Raw genomic sequence first — 20648 nt, 5'->3', positions numbered from 1 at the left:
ATCCTTTGCTTACACGGGTGGCAGGAGGTGAGCCAACACTCAGGTGCTGGCAGCCAAGGCTGGTGTTCTCCAGCAAAGAGAGAGGAGGGAGCTGCTTGCAGGACAGGAGCCTTCCTCCCCAGCAGGCCTTGCTCTCATCACCTCTGCTCCTCTTTCCGAAGCCAGGGTCGGTATTGGCGACTGGTATTGCTAACAGAGAGAGGGGAATGCCTAGGGAGAGGGGAGGGTCAGGCACTAGGCAGGCTGCCTGGGTCGCTGCTTGGTGCTGTATATTAGCAAGCGTGAGCTGCGGACTGGATGTTTCCCTCGAAGAAGGCTCCGTGGCTCAGAGGCTCTCAGGCCCGTGGGAGCTGATTGCGACGGTGTGGGGGGAGAGTGAGTGAAGCATTGAAGTACAGCTACTGCTATACACTCGTGGTTCCGGCATGGAAGGCTGTGCTGCAGCATCTCAAGTGTATACTATATGCAGAAGTTACCCAGTCTGTCAGGTTGGCAGAAGATCATTATCTGGCAGCTGCCTTACTTTCCGGGGACACCTGCTTTCCTTTGGTTGCTGGACTCTGAGTCTGGGTTTTTCCTCTTTGACGTTTTTTGGCCACGCCAGGAGAGGGCAGGGAGTCTCCTGTTGGCCCCAGGGCCTGAGCTTGGGGCTGAGGTCGGGGGGAAGGTGGAACTCGCTGAAGAGCAGTCCCTGGCTTATGCTGCCGGCAGGGAGAAGGACTTTCCTTCCGAGGCAGCAACTGGCTTCTGGGGGAAGCACTGGGGTTTTTTGAAGGAAGAACAGGGCTCCGAGGGGATGCACAACTGGACCTCCGTGAGCTGCTCCGTGGAGGAAGAGAAGTGGAACTTGGTGAAGGAGGAAGCTGACTTTGTGTCTGTGTTGTTCGGCAATCGTTTGGGACATTTCCAGCTGGTCTCTGTGCCTGAAGCCTGCAAGGAAAGAGAAGAGTGGGGGATGAAGAGGAATTTCTGCAAGGATCTCTGGGCAGCTAAATGCAATAGCCAGGCCAAGTGCCCCTACGGAGTCAAGGCCATGGTAAACATGCTGCAGGACTGAGAGCTCAACAAAGGAGGGATCTGCTATTAGCAGCTTCAGACCAAATAAAAGAGTTCATGGAATGGAAGAAAGCTTCAAAGCCAGGGCAAGTGAAGAGGGGCTTGGCCTTTTGGCCAGACTCAGCCAAAGACGACAACAGAGGTGGGAATGTCAGACATCAGTGAGTTGAAATGACTGTAAGAAACAGGAATGGACCATTCATTCAAGCCAAGTGAAGGGTAACGGAGTGGGAGGTGAGCAAATCCCCCACTGTGATTCCTTAACAAGTCCAATATCTTGCATTGCTCAGCGTTTCAGGCTTACCTGTGGGCAACAGCTGCATCCTGTGGGGAGCTACACAGCACTGCCATTGCCACGGCTGTGGAGCTCTCAGACTTCATTGCCTCTAGCGGTGTTTTCACTGGCGTGATGGGCCGAGGAATTCTGCTCTTTGTGCTTATGAGTTTCTCTTCTTTCCCCAGGAGGCCAGCCTTCTCCTTCCCTGCCTTTCGTGGGATGGAGTCATCAGAGTCATGGGTGTCCTCCTCAGAACCGGTGGCTGACAGGGTTTCTGAGGCCCGCCGCCTCTCATCGCTGGAGGATGCTGAGGAGGACGCCCCTGAGGCCAGCCTAAGGAGGCGGTTTTGCCTCTTCTCCATCACGAGACGAGCCAAGTCAGGTTGCTTTGCCCTCTTATAAAGCCTCTCTTTGGCTGAGAGTGAAGTTGAAAGATCTGAGCCGGTGTCCTCCTCGGAGAACAAAATGGGTATCCGACTTCTATATCTAGAGCCCAGAGGCCTCCTGGGACCCTGCTGTGGTGTGTCCAGGAGGATCTCTGCTGGCTTAAGGTGTTCTGTTACTGATGCTGACTTCTCAAGGTCAGGCTCCTTTGTGACAACCTTAGCAGGCTCTTCCAAATCCAGCGAGAGTGCTACTTTGTCTGAGGACTCTGGCTTGTCCTCAGGAGGCTTTGCTATGCCATTAGGAATGGCCAGCTGCTCTCCCACCGTCTCCGAGGTGATTTCAATGTGATTAGCCGAAAGTGCACAGCTCTCTGTCTCTGCCCCTTCTAGCCCCGAATGGATGCTTCCATTCTCTACCAGCACCAGGTTATCTTCCAGCTCCTCTTCAATAATCACCTCTTCAAACTGGCCTGGAGGGCAGTACTCCTCATGTCTCATCAGCTGGCCGCTGGAAGACATGACATTTAAGTGGGTCTTTTCAGCTATATGAACAAATGTGCGCTCAACTTTGGTAAATGGGGAAGAAGCTGTAGCCACTGCCACGGGAGGCTTTGGTTCAGATTTAAGGACTGAGGACAGGGTCCCTGGCTCAGATACATCTAGTTGGCTACCCATCGGCTGCGGCCGCTCGCTCTGAGGTGTCAGTGCAGCAAGAGTCCCCAGATCAACTTCTGGAGCCAAGTCTGTGGTCACCGGGGACTTTTTCAGATCACCTGGTGAAAACAGCACTAGTGTTTTCGAGCCTTCCTCCAGTTCCAGGTCCCCATCAGCCGTGGAAGCCCGACCCTTGGATCCCTTCTGGTCATCGGCCAGGAGTGTGGATGGTGCACACTCCTGGCTGCGCTCTGTGCTTTTTTGACTCAGGTCACTGCTGGAACCACTATGCATGTCAATCTCATCCCCTTCCTCCTCTGCTTCCTCCTCATCTTCTTCTTCCTCCTCGTCTTCTTCCTCATCTTCTTCCTCCTCCTCTTTTCCATTCATTTCCAGATAAGGTTCCAGGGGTTTGCAAGGAGCAGTCAAGACAACATTTGAGAAATCAACTCTCTTTATCCGCTGGGATACTTTAGGCTTCTCCCAGTAGTCTGACACATCTTTTCTGAAGTCTTGATAAGGCAAACTTAAAGGCACCGCCTTGGGCAGACCATTCATTTCAAATGACTTCAGTGTATATGCCTGCCAGAAAACAAATAGGACAAAAGAAAAAGGTTAATATTCAGACATATCACTGGCACAAACGTCATCAGCATCAACAGTGGGAAGCGTCAGTGGAAATCCTCTAAACCATTATGATTCCAAAATATATGTTGGAGCAGTGATAACTCAGTTATCAGATTAGTACCAACCTTAGGAAGGAGAGATTCACAAAGACACTTATCAAGAAAGGCAAAAAAAAAACATGCCTGAGGAGTTTCTTTGTTAGCAGTCATTAACTTGGACTAGAAAGACCTCTTTGCAAGCAGTTCTTCAGGATTTTTTCATATCTCCCAATCTTCCTCAGTACTTACCCATTTCTATCAGTACTTATATATTTATTTCAGTACTTATATATTCACTCCTTCCTTACTAGAACCATTCAGCAACTCTCTTTTATGCCCAGGCCACAGTGAGCTCAAGGACCCCCCTCTGGGGTAGATACGTTTCCTAACCACTTCAGAGTACCATCCAACGTTGTCCCACAGCAATAACCTTTGTAGCTCTTCTGTGCTCCCCTGCTGTGCTATCCATCTCTCCCTTCCGCTTCCATTTTATGTCCAGCAACTTCTAATTCCGTATTCTACAAGCGTCTGTTTTCATTAAAATGACCAGCCAGTAAGTCATGAATGCTGACATATAAAGTACCTTTATTAGGTTCTGGTGTGTCCAACCACTAAAAACAATGGAGAACTGAACTGTTGGTGGAGACGTATTTTTCAAGCTGCAGTCTGTAGAGGGATGACTGCTCATAAGGCTACAGGAGTAGACTGTAAAATGTTTGAAAATAAAACTAGTAGAAAAGCAACAGTTCACACACACACTCTTAATTGAACAAGCAAAAAAAGGACAAAATAAATAGGAAATGCCTATCCAAGTTTAGTCTAATTAACAATTGTTTGTAAATGAAAATCATAGTAGCAACACTCTTCAGAATGGATTTTTTTAAGATATTTAGGTGACCTCTTTTCTCTAGAGAATTAAAAACCCTCATATCTTTTTACTCCAATGCCACAACTTTAATTTGCACTGAAAATCTCCTTGTTACATCTCATAATAATTGTGCCTGAAAAAATGTAAGATCTTTATGCTCACATGGAACAGGAACATGTCAAATAGATTTGTGGGCAGCTCTGAGCAGTTATGCATGGTGATAGATTGTTCTTCCAAAATGAAGAACGCACTCATTCTTCAGTACTCCTGGATTCATTTGTATTTTGGTTGTTTCCTCATTTCTCCTCAACCATTGACAAAACCTGCCTGCTGCTGCCTTCATTTTTCTATCTATCTTATAAAATAAATCACAGGCTGGCTTTGGCAATGCCTTTGGAGTCCAAAGCTTATTTGAAGCCTGGCCCTGAGGATGGCCCTGTATTAACCAGATTTGGGCTGTTACTGATTCACTCTACCTTTTGTATCAGGTTGGCAGCTGTGGAACTTTGCCTGTTTAGATGGACCTACCACAGTTTGCAAAGGAAATTACCCACTAGGCTTCCTCCCTCTTTTTCTCCAGGGCACTTCCTGGAAATTAATCCATTTGGAGCCCAAGGTTGGATTTGTCCTATTGGCTAGAGTTGCTCTTCCCAAGAAATACACCCACTGTACAGATCTGCTTATCCCTGGAGTCCTGATCAAGCAGGCATGCTTCCCCAGCTTTGGGACTGGACCCGAACAAAGAAGCCATAACCAACGTCTTGATTGTGCTGAGTTTCCCACTGGAAAGGAAACTCCGTCTCCAACAACAGGTCACCTGCTGCTCTACTTCACCCTGCTGTGGTTGATGGTACACTTTGGGGATCCTATGAACTTTTGATATTCATCTTACTCTCTGCTTGTAGCTAATATCTCATCAGCCCTGCAGGAACATCAGCACACCCAATGTGCACACAGTTATCATACTGTTTTAGTATTCTCAGTCCCGTCTGCAGCAACCCCTCTTTCTTCAACCAATCTTTCTTTTGCAAGACATAAGAAGTTTTTCTGAGGTAATTTATATATATCTAAAATATAGCAAACGAAGCAAAAAGGTATGACCCTGAGCTGAATAGCACAACATTGCTGTAATATAAATTACAGCTCCTGCCCTCTTCTGCTCTGGTTATCCTTTGCTATCGTTGAGTCATGCTGCAGATACATTACCAACCTCCACATACTTCCACCTCTGCCTGTACAAATTCCTTGTGGTATTCAGCAAATGGACTGACTGCCTTTCCGTCTGTCATTTCATTTTCTCTGTGTATTTTCTATTGCCCTGCTTGGACACTGCAGTGATACAACACTGATTGTTTGGCTTCTGCCTACCTTTGGCAGACTTGGACTATTTAACCTATCGGATGCACTACACAAACACTGGCAAAATTCATTCCTCAAAGCATCCTGAGACTGTGGTTATTTTGTCACTGCAAACCCATCATGGAGAAAATCCAAAGAGCATAAATATGCCAAAAATGAAAGACAAAAGTTATCCACAACCCCAAGGAAAAGAGATGTTGAAATGAGTCGTGGGTCAAATATTAGTTTAACATGTATTTTCTTACCTTCACTACTATCATCATCTGAAGCTGTTAACAAGGAAGACAGTCCCAGGGCGTCAAAGTCTGAGACTGTATTCACTGTTGAGTTAATGTGATCAGCAGCTACCTGCAAGCAGCCGTGCTGCTGAACAGGCTGTTCCTAGTCTGAAGCCCTCAACAGAGAGGGTTGTGTCCTCTCTTGACATACAGCACATGTCTTTTGTGCTACTGCACACTCACTTGCTCTAGGACTGTTCCTCAGGGGCTGGAGTAGAACTTTTCTGCTCTGCTGTACCAATGGGGAGGACTTGGAGGCGGATACTGGAAGGTCAGGACTAGAGAGGCTTAGCTCATGTCTCAAATCTGTAGAATAACAAAGATGTATAGAATCTCTGAAGGTCTCTGCTCCAATCACACCTCAAAGCAAGACCAACTTAGAGCTGGCTACTCTGGGCCTTTTCCAGCTGAATTTTGAGTATCTCCAAGGATGAAGATCCCACAGCCTCTTCGGGACCCTGTCCAAGTGTTTGACAATCTTCAGGGTGATTTTTTTTCTTTACATCTAATTCCTATATCTAATTTTTCTTTTGTGCAATTTTTGTCCAATGCATCATGATCTTTCACTGTGCACCTCTGAGAAGAATCTAGCATCATCCTCTCATCGGGTAGTTCAAGAAAAAATAAGATCCTGCCCCAATTTTTCTCCTTTTAAGGCCGAACAAATGCAGCTCTTTCAGCCTCTCCTTGTATGTCCTACCTCTCTGATTCCTAACCATGCTGGTGGCTCTCTGCTAGGCTCACTCCACTGTGTCAAGATCTTTTACTGGGGAGCCCCAGCCTGGATACTGTACTCTAGATCAGATCTCACAAGTGCCTAATAGAAATAATTGCTTCCCTCACCCTACTGGTGCACTCCTACTAATACAGGCCAGGGTGATGTTTGCTTTCTTTGCTACCAGGACTCCTCTGCTGAGACCTGTTCAGCTTGCAGAATGTTCAGGTCCTCTCACGAAGATGTTCTGTGGAGTTGCCACCACCCAGGACTGTCCTGTTGGATGGGGTCCCTCAACCTGAGGTGGGGGGCTTTGTTCTTCACAGGTCCCTGCCTGAAAGAACTGGCTGGCTCACCAGCTTAAGAAAGAGCAGGAACTTAGCTATGAGCTGAAGAAGCTGCCCCATTTAAAAAAGCTACTGAGACTGTGCATGAGCAGAGCTATGCTGGAGCTGGCTCTATCTGGGTCAAAAGGACTTGCTTTGCTCCGGCACACTCTGATCTCTGCTTACGCTGCTCCCTTTTTCAGAAGACATATTGACTGTCCTTGGACAGTCAACTGTTTTTTTCCCACCTCCTTGGGCTAAGATCTTCAATCCTGACTTTCTTATAACTTCTCAGTTGTCCAGGAATTGGTACGGCAGTATGTGGATGTATCCAAGTGTGTGTTCCCCACCAAGTCTGCACATTTTACCTCTTAAACACTCTTGTCTCTCCATCAAACCTTACTGCATGTAAATTAAATTTGGCTGGTTATTTTGGTAGCGATATGTATTTGGGAGGTAGCAAATATCCCTGCTTTGCGCAGAGGACAGTTAGAATATAGAGGGGAGGTCTCTCTTTTTCAGGAGAGAAAAAGACCTACCTGCTGGCATTTGGCAGAGGCAGAACCAGCCCCTTGAAGACCATCTCTCCCTGTGCTCATGAATAGCCAAGCAGAGTCTGGGGCTTTGTATTTACTGTAAACTGTTAGGGGTTCAAATTTGCAGGATGACTGGCACTGGGAAAACCTCAGAGGAGACTGACATCACCCAATACAGGCTGCAAAGTTCCTACAGCCCGGTGATGTTGCAAATACTGCAAAAATCAGCAAAGATGCAGTTTCCACTTTGTGACTGGGAATGTAGCCAGACGTCCTTCTCAGGACAGCGGCACGGAGAGGACTCACACCGGTGTGTTCAGAAGCAGTACTGGCATCCAGCTCATTAATATGCTCTCATAGCCATCTTGCCCCATTCCAAGGCGCACACATACTCTGTGCAGGTCCCTACAACAATGAAGGGTGATGACAGTGCCTGTTCTGCCTGAGTTACCTTCTGGTGATCTCAGGAATCATGAGGGCATGAAGAAGAGACCTCATAACTTGCCTGTGCGTATGGCCCCACAGCGCAGCAGTCTCTGGCATGGCACAGAGTGGGTCCAGTGTCCACGAGAAAAAACAAACAAAAACCAAAAACCTGCTTGCCTGAGCACATCTGCATTGATGTGGGGGAGAGGGAACATTTTCCTCTGGGAGCCTCATCAATTTTCCATTAGACTGTAGGATGGGTGGCGGGGGGGGCTTGCTACCCCCCTTCCATCTCTTGGTTTTAAACAGTTTAAGTGAAATAATTTGTGAAAGAAACAGATAGAGGAAAAATATTGCTGTGATATGACTGGATGCAAAGCAGTGAAATTAGTGCTAGCCTACAGTTACATAAATAGAAGTCACAACGTGGCCTTCCCAAAGTGCATGAAATACATCTCCAACAGTAACAAGACCTCGTTTCTATTCCCAGATTGGACTTAACTGAGAGTTTTCAGTGGTTACATTGGTAAATGATAATTAAACTCTCCCTGTTCTAACAGAGCTCCTCTACCTCCTGCCCATGCTCCCATGTACCCAAGGATGAGCAGGGGACACCTTCCCAGAGCTGGAAAGCAAGGGCAGTAGAAAAGCAAAGCAAGAAAGCAAACAAAAAACCCAGCCAACACCAAGATGCTGCCTTTGATTCTTTAATAAGGTTTTGGTAGTATACAAGCTCTTTTTTTTTTTTTTTCCGATTGTCTGGATTAACATACATGGATTTAAAAAAGGCACAAAATCCATTGCACAGCTTCTGTTTTGTTTGTTTTTGATGACATTGCCTGTTCATTGTGGTTTCAAGTGTAGGATTTTACAGTACTTTGCAGCATTTACAGCATGGTCTACATACAGGTAATCAATGCATGCTTTTATACAGGAGACAGAATTCAAATTCTCTCTCAGTATGTCTATATACACAATAATACAGTGTTTTTTCTTCTGAAAAAAGCTTTAAATCGGTCTTGCATGCTCGGTGTGCCAGAAGAATTAGTGCAAGCATATATTACAGTGTTATTGCAGTACAAAAAGGGGTTGACATTAGGCTCTAAAGGGATTAGATACAGGAAGAATAAAAAGACTCAAGGAAAACAAGCTTTGGATCCCTTTAGTCAACTACGTCCTTCCAAATCGATCCCTACTCAGTACCACCTTTAAAGCTACAGCAGCCGCTTCTTCTCCATTGCCCTGCTGCCCTCCCCCTGAGATGAGCTTCCACAGCTTCTTCATACCTTCTGTCCCTAGCAATTGATGAGGACTTCTGGCAGCTCGAGGAAGCCCTTCTGCTGCGCCTCCTAATGCTGGAGACCTGCATAAAGGGGACTTTCCTGAGATCCGCTGCTTCAAGCAAACTCAAGTCCCAGCGGATGAAGTTTCTCAAACAAACCAGGAAGTACAACAGGTTACCTACAGGTTTCATCTCCTCTCAGTAGAAATGACTACAGAAACCCAAATTCACCTCCTAATTGAAAATCAGTGGTTAAATACGGTTTGGACTCTCTCCTGCTTAGCAGCAACTGAAGTCTAACAGGTGACACAAGGTAATGCAAAGGAAGGATATGCTGGTCCCTGAGATTCTTCATGGGAGCTGAAAAGTCCAAGAAGCAGAAATTAAGCTCCCAGCGTGACATCAATTGTTCCATTGGGAATGGGAAGAGGCCTTAGTCCTGAGAGATGCAGATGGCACACAGACAGCAAGAGCCATAGTCCGGTCTTCCCTGTAACAGCTTTGAGTTGGATACTATCAGGACCTTAGCATATCCTGGAAGTGACATTATCCTCTGCCAAAATAGACTAAACTTGTTTGGGACTGGGAGATCTGGCAGAATTTACGATAGTGAGTTGCAAAACTAGAATCTGAGTTTCTGAAGCAGCTTTTTCTTCAAACCAGCATCAGATGAGGTAAAAGTAGCAGGGGTCTTAGAGCTGCCACACTTGCTTGCAGGGTCTCTGTGTTCCAAGAATCAGCACCATAAATGTCAGAGAGATGTACTTTCCAGTGCCTTACCATCAAATGCTCCACAGCCTTTCTTTTTTTTTCTTTTTTTTTCTTTTTTTTCTTTTTTTCACCAAAGTGGATAGGACAGTCCAGTCCTATGCTGGGTAAGTGCTCTGTTCCTCCCTATTTGTGCTTTCGTATGTTGTTAGGTTTGTGCCAGTTTTCCTAGCATCTCGGATGGAAGCAATAGCTCTGTAAAGGTAGTACACCTGCCACGTAGCTTCCCAGCTCTGTACCCACCAGTGTCTCCAGCAAGAGGCAATGCAGAGCTCCCTGTCTGAGCAGACACGTGGACCACCTCATTTTTATCACTCAGAAGAGACTCAGGAAATGGCGAGCAAAGTGGAAGGAAATACTAATCCAAAAATTGTTATAGTCCCTAATTATAAAGGCAACTTATTAGCAGCAAGAAAGAAGAAGAAGGAAATTCTGAGAGCTAAATATCTTCCTTAGTCATAAAACTAACCATAAGCCAGTGGTGCTGAATAAGAAACAGGTCTGGCTTTTTTCAGGAAGGACCAAACTCAAGGGGTGAGAGTCCCAGAGAAATCCTCCTTATTTGACTTGTAGTTCAGAGGAAATTTGCCATTGTTGTGTTTCACATTGCCAGATCGATTAATTGCACTCATAATTAAATTGAGAAACTTGTTGGAGTTGTTGGAGGAAGCCCTGGGGATTCTTATGAGGCAAGTGCACTAGATGAGGTAACCAACTTGAAACACTTTGCATATGAAAAAATAAAACCTCCAAACATAAAGCATTTTTCTTTTTCAACACTGAAAGACATGCAAGTGAATGTAAAATGGGGATTGCTTCCAGTCCCCAGGTTACATGGTTAGCAGCTTGTTAAAAATGTACATTCATTGTAACATTTCTTCAATGATACGTGTAATACAAACGAGTTGCAATACATCAAATAATCCTTAGAAACATTTCCCATAAATGATTCTTTGTGTTGTCCCGTGGAACTGTAAATGCAGTCTGTGTGTTATAGCGACCCAAACACAAAACACATGGTATAAAAATGCAACAGAAAGGAAGGTAGTACTGCAACGATCAGCCTTTACACGTTTTATTTAATGTTTTAACATTACCCAAAATAAGTGTTTGCATACTAATAAATTACGTCCCAAGTAGCAGCACCGTTCCTATCACCAGAACACTCTGCCACCAGCTGACAGTGAACGGAGGGATACGTATGCTACAAGACATTCAGTGAAAAAAACTGGGCTGAGCCAAGTTGCTGAAAACATTTGCTCAGATCTGCAACACACAAAGGCCAGCTGTGCCATCCGATCCAGACACCATGAAGATACTTTCTTTATCCAGATTCTTTCTTTGCAACAGTCTTTTGAGCACTTGGCTGCGTGCAAAGTGGCCCATTACCAGCACAGAACCGCTTCGGTAAGGCGTGACCACGCACGGCCATTCACACTCCACAGGCAGGCCGTGAACACACACAGAACATACATACAATCAGAAATGGAAGCTCCAGCAAAAAGCATCCCAACACCACCCCGGGGACAGGAGTGAAATCAGGGAGCACATCTGGCTTACTTTGGTCAGCCTCTCCAGAAACTGTCGTCCCCTCCAGTCACTCTGGGGAGGGCTGGCAACTACAATGGAAGCAGGTCAAGAAAAACACCCCCTGTTCTCAAGCTGAGAAATATCTGGGGCAATTTATTCACTATAAACACCAACAGGAGTTGAGGGATTTGCAAATTGTTCATGATTTTCAAGGCTTCAGGCCTTATCTGCCGGGAAATGAAATTTTATTTTCTTCAGCTAGCCTCTTGAAGCCCATCTGCTACTGCAAAGCAGAGCTAGACACATACATGATAGCTATCTCCCAGTAGTCCTTTCCCATTTGTCATCAAAGGAAAAAGAGAAAATACAAACCAAAATAACAGGTTTTCTCTTGAATACATTGGGATAAAAGAACCCTTTCTTATTCAGTGTGGGAGTCTCAAACTGACCTCTCTCCGGATAAAGTTCTGAGAGTGGTGTGAATAAATCTCCACTGACAAACATTAATAAAATGTCCCATTCATCTAACCCAGTAGTTTATCTGTAATAAAAATAAATTAGGTCATCATCGCAGTATTATGTGGCTGTAATGCTAACATGACCGGACACCGCGGAGACTCCATCTAGCCTAAAGGAAGAGATGCGAGACCCACTGGACAAACACGGTGGGTACCTTTCATCAATCCCTCCAGATGAACAATACAAAATCTCCTTGTGTTTTCAAGAATAATCTTAAATTCAACATATAAATATCATGGAAGATTATTTGATGGAGTTGTGAGAAGGAAGGACATTAGAAAACAGGAAAAGGACCACACGTCTTTCCGTGCTTTCTGATCTTCAGACTCACAGTGCATCCTATTGTTGAGCTATCTGACAACACAGGACTAAACTAACAATGGTTATATTTCTTTCCCTAATTTATTTACATAGAATCACAGCACCAGACTCAAATAGTGCATTTTTGCATGAAAGAACAAGTGAAGATCCTGGTGATTTGCATTCAAAGAAATGCCTCAGTAATATTTGTTATATTTGGTACATAGGGTCCTACTGTCCTGACAGTTTCCAGATCATGAAATAATAAACTGCCTCCTGAAATTCTCTCTCTGAAATCAAACTCTCATGTCTGGCTTCATTCTGACGTGTTCTGAAAAGGCTTTATGTGCTGCTGGCTTCCTCCAGTGGTCCCTGCACATCAAACAGCAGAGAAGTGACTCACAGCAAAAATAAAGCACTTGGGGATCTTTTGGGTCAAGAGGCCATAGGAAGGTATGAGTACTGTGACTGTTAGTATTGTTTCTGAACTAACTGTGGAAAGGTTGAATTGAAGCATTTTTCCTGGCTTTGTATCTGACAGTAGAAGGCTTCTACTGCAAAAAAAAATTATCAAAACTCTCAGAAGAAGCTGTGCACTGTGGGGCAGTGTAGTCAGTGATAGTGGTACCAAGGCCTGGCGATGTTACTAAACAAAAGACAAATGAGGTAGATAAACACTCCAAAGTGAACTCTTTGGAAGAAAGGTTTGAAGCACAGGGCACAGACATCTCCCAAACAGCACTTGTTTTGTTTCTCATCTCAAAGTGCTCACAACCTGGAGAAGATAGAAAAGAAAGTGTATGCTAACTGGCTTTAGAGTCGTCTTTGGGAATGAAATGCAGCCCAACTATCAAAGAGTCAGTTAAGCTCTCTGCTGCACGAGTGGCTTACAGAAACTGCTGAGGAGAGCTTTGCTTGTTATCGCCAATCAGTTTGAAACAGCATGCCTCTTTCCAGAAGTCCTACATGCAAAAAATAGATCTGAAACTGAGGTTTTTCAGCTCAAAAAGGAAGAAAGGTTGTTGACAGGTTCTTGAAGGCACACTGCCTTCTCATCCAGCACTCAAGTCTGACTGCCGCAGAAGCTATCGGGGAGGGCTAGATGCCAAACAGGATCACAGAAGAAACACGGAGCTTGTTTAAAACAACTGGATAGATGCTTTGATGGCCTAATACTACTGGCACAGCCTAGATAAGGGGAGAAATGTCACTAGATATGCCAAACTGAGGAATACCAATCCTCAAGTAAAAAATCCACCACGCCTGTGATCCTACCAGATGAGACAGGTAATGAGAGGAAACACCAGCAAGCTGAAGTCCAAAATTAATAAACCCAGTGTCAGCTCTATTGCACTTAAGATTCTCCTGTCCTGAGTGTTTGCAATATCCTATTTATTTCTATTTTTATTTTTATTTGGATCACTGCTCCAGTCCCAGGCTGGGGAATGGGGACAGGCAGTTTCACCAGCCCAGAAAACATCCCGTTGGAAGAGTATGTACTTTGAAGAATTTGCAACTGGAGTTGAGATATTTTCTCACTCACAGAGACCCAGGCACCTATTCAAATAAAACTTAGAGACATGCTAACAACAATAAAACTGGTGCTTCACCAGCTATTTATATGGTTTGTAATCACAGATGGTAGCTGTGTTTTAAAAGAAAGCGTATTGCCTGCTTTTTAAATTTAGCTGCTCGTGTACATAATAGTTTGGGGGAGTTTGCTAAATCCCAAGGATTCCAGGCTTTGAAACTTGTGAAGTTCTATCCTGAAAATTGGGGGTATTTTGATTTATCTCTGAAATCAAACTGCCTTCAACCAATGCGTTCACTGTTCTTCACACAGACTCAAGGTACAGCTGAGACTGCCCCAAGTGCCAACATGTGCCAAGGGGCTGGTGAGTGTGTGGAGTGGGGGACACACCTGAAACTGGGGGGTAAAAAGAGGTTTCTCCTATGGGGAAGAAATAGGGTAGGCAATGGATAACAAAGAGGCAACTGGATCCAAGACAGCTTCTCAAACGGTGAGGTAAAGATGAAGAGGTTCTTCCTGTCACTATGGGTACGCTGTGCATGAAACCCACCAAGAGCTTGGGCCTACCGCTGAACGCTGTTTTTCTTACATCCAGATTCAGAGTCGAACATGAATTTGGTGGCACCTCAGCAGCAACATCTGATGCTGATGGAGCAATGGAAGAGATCCCAGAGGAGATCCTAGGGTCGGCAGCCTTATCTCCATCCAGTCTGGAGGCCAGCTGCTCAAGTACAGCTTCTTCATCCCAGGCTAGGGAGGTGGCAACTACCAACACCTGTCACAGCTCAGGGGGTGCCTGCTGCTCCCGGGACTGGAAGGGAGAAGGTGTGCTCATCTCACCCTCAGCTGAGTACCTAGTAACTGAGAGGCAGCTAGAGCAGCTTCCTAAACTCTTCTCAAAAGTCTTTTGGACACAGGAGTTGGGAGGTGGGTTGATCTGCCTCTGTCCTCAGGGACCCTTAAAGAGTCAGCATATTAACTAAAGGAAAAGAGCTGAAGGAAAGATCTTCTCTTGGAGTCAACATCTGTGATGCGGAAAGGAAAGCATTGGTCCCAAATGGAAGTCCCTAGGGACCGCAAGGATGCTTAGCCCAACAAATTCAACTTTTGGACAAATCTGTTCCTTTCAAAAAACAATCTTGCAGCAGCCTTGACCACCGAACTGGCCACGTTCGGACAGACAACAAAGAGAACAAGTGGAAGAGCAAGAGATACTTTTCATTATGAAGAGGTAGCACAGGGATGGGATTGTATCACCCATATAGCTGTCTTACACAACTTTTCTATCTTACTTTCTATCATCATTGTAACAAAAGGGACTTCAAACAGTGGAAGAGGTGATGCAGCTTAACTCTTCCACTTACTTGCCCTCTCAACACTGGCAAAAAAAACCATGCAAATGGTGGACAAAGTCAGGTTCACACCAGGGACTTTGTCAACATGGGTATATTAACAGGATCCTCCTAACACAGGCACACTGCATTAGATGCAAAATTGCACCTTTGTTAGTACAGCTTATTTTCAGTCAACCCACTCCCACCAAAACATTTTCCATGGGAAGTGAATTTGTGGTGGCATAACTACATTTACTCTAAGGGCTGTGGCTGGTCAGTCAAGAATTAAAGCTCTTCCCCCCATCGCTAGCATAGCTCTGTTGGCAAAAGTGATCCTGCAGTATTATAGAAGGCTTATATATATATATATATTTCCATTTTAAACTCAACCACTGTCATTCATTCAATTCCTTGTCATATAAATACCACCAAAGATAAACTTCTCAAACACATTACTGCACAGCCTGGCATGGCAGGGGCGTGAGCTGCAGGACAGAAAACATTTTCTCCAGCAGCTCTTTACCTGCACTGTTGCTCTGCCAGGAGGAGTGCAGAGCAGTAATTCATCCTAGACTGAGGGACCAGCCAAGGGAGGAATGAGACCACCACAGGTACCACCTAGCTGCTTCACTGACAATTTTTCCTACCTTAACCCAAGCATTTACAGTAACACTTTCACAAATATGACATCTCATTAGCTCCTTCCTGTGGGAAGCAGGCTGGGAAGAGAGTGATAAATTGGAAACATCTCCCATTCTGCATTGAAAGAAAGTGAAAGGAACCAAGGGACCAAGATATAAAAGGACGGATTTTTCAAGTAGACAAAATTGATGTGCATTTGCTCACTGAAGTAGAGCATGAGATCCTAGCAACAGCTACCTGTCCTGATGCTAGTGAATTCTGTATCACAAAGAAATGGCAAATGTTCACTTCAATCCTCATTTTGAATTCTGAGGAGAACAAGTGCTATGTACAATTGGAAGTAAAAACAAGGACATCTCTTTCAGGAAGCAAACCCTGTTCTTGGGCCCTTCAGATGAACAAAAGTAAAAGGAAAAACAACTATGGGAAAAAACTTTTCAGCCCCTAGTCCAATAAACATTTTGGTATTGGCTGCCTTCCATCGTTTTTTTTTCTCTGCTCCCTTTGGCTTGCCAGTGCTCAGTTGTGCAAATGGACAGTGAACCCAACCACAAAATTAATCGAGCTAAACGAAACCACAACGTTCCTTCTCACTGTGTAGGTCCATGCAGCCACTTGAACACCAGCACTGGCACAGGGGAACTGGCTAAAAGGGATGGATGGGATAGAGTGGGGATAGGAGGGTACTTCTTAGGGAATTGGCACTTCTGTTCCCTTTACTTGGCCACAAAAGTGCAGACTGCAATGGAAAATGGCTGCTTGCCACTTCCTTTGAGCTTTCCAGTTGTTGGTTGTTTTTCTTTTTGTTTTGACAACTCAATTTTGGATGTATTTACATTTATAACTGCAATCATTACATGTATAATACAATAATTGCAATATAAATGTAATCTGAAAAGGGTTTTCAGAACTGCACTGTAACATTCTTCAGTATTTCAGTATTAATTTATTACATTTCCAAAAATATGAAAAGAGAGATATTTTCACATTTCTTTAATTTGCCAACTGTTCCTCAATAATATGTGGATTCCACAGAAATTATTACAGCATTAGATGAAGTTGTTAAAAAAATATGCAGATTAACTATTTTAATACTTTTTTCATACTACTGCAACATCAAGATTTTACTCATTAGCACCAGTTAATTTGTTCAGAATTAAATTTTAAAAGCCATATGGAGCAATCCGCGCATGAAATAAAACTCCCCATAAAATCCAGGCCACAGCAACCTGTCCAATGATTCTAGTATAGAGCCCAAATTTGATGGTTTAACAGGACTGACTTAGAAATAAAACTTCCATTTTAGAGACTCTAAACAGGGAAGAATTCAGTGTGTCTTTTCAGTGTGTGACCAACCCATGCCTTTAAAGTGAACATCTTACTTCTAGTCTGACTTTTGTTATTTTATCTTCCAGACCCACACCTTTGCCTGGCAGATTAAAAATCCATCTTTCTCTCTTCAGGCAGGTACTCCCAACAGTGATCACGTCACTTTTTAGTTTTGTCTTTAATGACAGACTGCATTTCTTCAAGCTCATTCTACAAGACAGACTTTACAGAATCAAATAACTCTTGTATTACTTCTCTCTTTTCAGGTTTTGAAAATCTTATTAAAAAATTTCCATACAAGACTTGGATTCAATGTCTAGTATTGATCTCACCAGTACAGAAGATCTCCCCTTTTCTCATATCTTTATTTTCCTGCTGAAGCATCAAAGAAGTGCTCCCTCTCCCCACCTCCCATAATAGCATAATGAGAACTCACATGCAGCTAATTATTTCTGCCAAATCCCATGTCACTTTTGGAGACAGCACCTCTGAGGGCACAGTTTCACCCACTCTGTGCCTGTGACCTATATTCTTCATACTCTGAAACACAACCTTGTTCCTGGGTGGATGCAGTAATTAGTCTGAATGCAAGCAGCTTATCAAGCAATCCAGATCCTTCTGCAGAGCTGGCCTGCTAGGATACTTTTACCAAGCCACCCATCTTCCTCTCACTGCAAACCTTCTCTCCAGTGATTTTCTTTTTTCTTCTTGACAGCCACTAAAGGCATGGAACAGTGCTGAGCTAAGGTCAGAAAATCAGAAATCCTAACGAGAAACATCCTTGCTTGTAAGAGATACCAGTATATACATTTTTTTTTGTTTGGTTAGTTGGTTTAAAATTTATTAAAGATTTTTACTAGAAAAGAGTCTTATTGAGGTCGGTATAAATCAACTATATCAATCAGACTTTTGAACTTATCAGAACAGCTCTATATATAGCCATGATGAGTAGCATTAGATAGATTACTGCCCTCTAAATTTTTATGTATAAAGCTACTTAATGGCTAGTCATTGTTTTTTTCTGAAACTGGCAGGTTAGAATTTATTTAAAAATAGAGTTTATAAATTATAGTGATCTTGTTTGCCCCCTTTTTTCACTGGCAAAACTAAAATTTGTTTTATTTCTACAAACCCTTGTTCCTCAAATTGGCCTTGAAAAGTGAACATCAGTGTTTTGGAAACTATAAACTAAAAATTATTAAGAGCTACTGATTTTAGATCTCCTTCTTTCATAAACTCCGTTTTCTCTGGAACCTGTTGTTCCAGTAAAGTCAACTCTATTGAACATGGAGAAAAATAAAATCAGAGCAGAGTCTACTTTTGGAAATCATCATCTCTCATGTCACTTTGAGAAAAGCAAAGCCTTGCTCTTTCTGGTTTCTACCCTTCATGAGAAAAGAACTGCTAGCTAGTATTAGGCTACTCTTTAATTCAGTCTACGCATCTCTAGGGATGCCCAGTGCTCTTTTGTAAAAATAAAACTGATAAGCAAATTGCAGATAATTTTTTTTTTTTTTACTGGGCAGTAAAGTGTCCTGTTCACTCACGTTCTTGGTGCAAAGCAAAAGACATTAATGCCACTGACTCAAAAATGACTGTGGGAAGAGATTGGCTGTGTCTACGCAAATCTTCTCAAGCAGCGTATGTTGCCTTCTCCACCTCCATCTCCACTGGATGCTCTGTGGGCAGGCAGGAGGCAGCGCACGCCCAGCCTGCCTAAGCAAGTCCTGTGGCATGCTGAACCACCGGGCCAGGTCCTCTGAGCTCAGAAAGAACCATCTCACCCTGTCCGAGGTTGCTCTTTTAAGCTTGCTTATAGGAAGGTGAATCTGATCTTAAGGGAACCTCAGGCAGGGCAGATAAACCTACAGAAATCGGTATTTGAAAAGAAGCATTCACTCTAACTCAACTGGAAACATCCTACCTACACAGTAAGACATTTGTGTCACAAGTCATTAGCTTTCTTTCAACAGCCATACCTATCACACACCACTTTCATTCATTTCTCTGTCTGACCTCCACATATTTGCAACCTGGGCTTACGTATTTTCTGCAGAGTATTTTCCTTTGAATTCACACTTTCCTGAAGCCCCGAGCACCACCACTGATCCCCCCTTCTATAAGCTTAACATCCATACTGCCTCTTCTCCCAGAAGACCAGACCAAAGGCTCAGTTCAATAAAAAACAGTTACAACATTCACTTAACTACAGGTCTTCATACAGCTTGGTATTTCACGCTGCAGCCATGCTGAGAAGGACAATATATCCCTGCAAACTTGGGAAATAAGGATATTTATGACAATTTAAAATAAATTTGATCTCCCTTTGCCTCTGAGATTCAAGTTTTAGACAAGGGCTTTCGGGGCTCTGTATACCACCACCGAGGCCAGTTTATTTCTAAAGTGAGATCTATTATCATAGGCATTTCCAAGCAAGGCCAAGAAGCAAGGCTGCTCTGCCATTGAAAAGCTGCAGGTGCCTAAAATTTTTAGAATTTAGAAATAGCATAATGTACAGCTGGATCAGTAAGAAAATCCTTGCTATCCAACTCTTGACAGTCGGTGCCTCTGGGCAGAAGGCAGGGAGGTTTAGAGCAGCTTAGGAGTGGAGAGCAGACAAACAGGTCCACTGTCACGTAACAGAGGCAAAGCCAGAGAGACAGAACAATGTGGTCACTGTATGGAAACAAAACCACAAGGAAAGCATGGGGATTTCCAAAGCAACAAAGAGATACATGATCGTAACTCCACAAGAGGGACAAATCCTGAGGTCCTGCCTCAGGTGAGCTTCTAGTGGGAGTCAGCCTATGCCTAGATGGAGTAAAACCGCCTACAGATGTGGCCTGGTGTAAGATACCAACAAAGATGCTTGAACTGATTTGCATGGGGAAGGTAATGCTTGCCGATACCTCCACGGTCTCTTCACTCCAGCCATAATTTGACGATGTTTGTGGCTTGATTGCACGTGTTCAGTGAGGCAGCCCTGTACTTCCTACCCCAAGGCTGCAGGACACACAAGCGAGTCTCTGAGATGAGCCCTGGCATCCACCTTGTTAACACGTTACACGTTCACCATGTGCATTCTCATCTTCGGCCATGCTGCAGCCCCTTACCCAGGTTGCTGGGAGGTTTAGAAAGGCAGATGTTTTCAGTCTGTATGGGGTCTGGTTGCGGGGGCTTTGGAAGTTACAGTACCTTAGGCCAGTGTTGTCTGGGATTCAATATTGCATTAAGTGGTGACACATTGTGGGCAGGTGGGATCTATTATTGCATTATGGAGGCTGCTGCTTCCCTGAACAGGCTATGTTTTGTGTGTGAAGCGGGCCCACACCTGCTGGAGCTGGGACCTGGAAATGCGGAGGACGGAAGGCATGAGTCTGTGGTTTCCTGCCGTGGGGGGCATGTGCCTGCGGTGGGGCATGCGCACGGGGCTGCTCTCCGCCGAACGGCTGCGCTGTATGAAAGTGCCACCAACGTGAGGGTAGTGTTCTGTCTCCAGGGTTGAGGAGGAGAAAACGGAGGACGCCAGTCTTCTCAGGGGGCTGTACCTCGGGAGGGAGTGCTGAGAAGGCCTGTCCTCCTCCAACTGAAAAAGACCAAGAAGAGTGGAGGAAAAGGTGTCAGGCAAAGACTTGACTCGCCCCTGGTTTGTGATGCGCATGCTGCAGACATCTTCGCCGGCGGACGAGAAATGCTTTTGCTCTACGCTCTGTTTTTATAAATTGCTCTACACTCTGTGTTTATAAATTCCCAGGGGTCCTAGGGGCACCATGGGAGCCTGCAGTTACAGGGGGCCTGGCATACTCTCCCCAGCCACATGCGAACACGAGTGACACCAGGAGTGTCAGGCTCTGCTATGTCAGTCCC

General features: G+C 44.4%; 1 protein-coding gene across 1 annotated transcript in view; it reads right to left on the bottom strand.

Annotated features, from left to right (window-relative positions):
- Positions 1-503: 503 nt before the first annotated feature.
- TTBK1 (tau tubulin kinase 1) overlaps positions 504-20648 on the bottom strand; it is a 101231-nt gene continuing 81086 nt past the window's right edge. Inside the window, exons 14-15 of the mRNA XM_050709464.1 lie at positions 1361-2955; positions 504-930 (exon numbers count right to left, since the gene is read on the bottom strand). Of these exons, the coding sequence (XP_050565421.1) occupies positions 504-930; positions 1361-2955 (2022 nt within the window). The remainder of the gene's footprint in view (positions 931-1360; positions 2956-20648) is intronic.

Source organism: Cygnus atratus, chromosome 3, assembly GCF_013377495.2.
Source record: "Cygnus atratus isolate AKBS03 ecotype Queensland, Australia chromosome 3, CAtr_DNAZoo_HiC_assembly, whole genome shotgun sequence".
Taxonomy (NCBI): Eukaryota; Metazoa; Chordata; class Aves; order Anseriformes; family Anatidae; genus Cygnus; species Cygnus atratus.
Note: the sequence above shows the minus strand (reverse complement) of the source record. Positions and strands in the feature narration are given on the sequence as shown.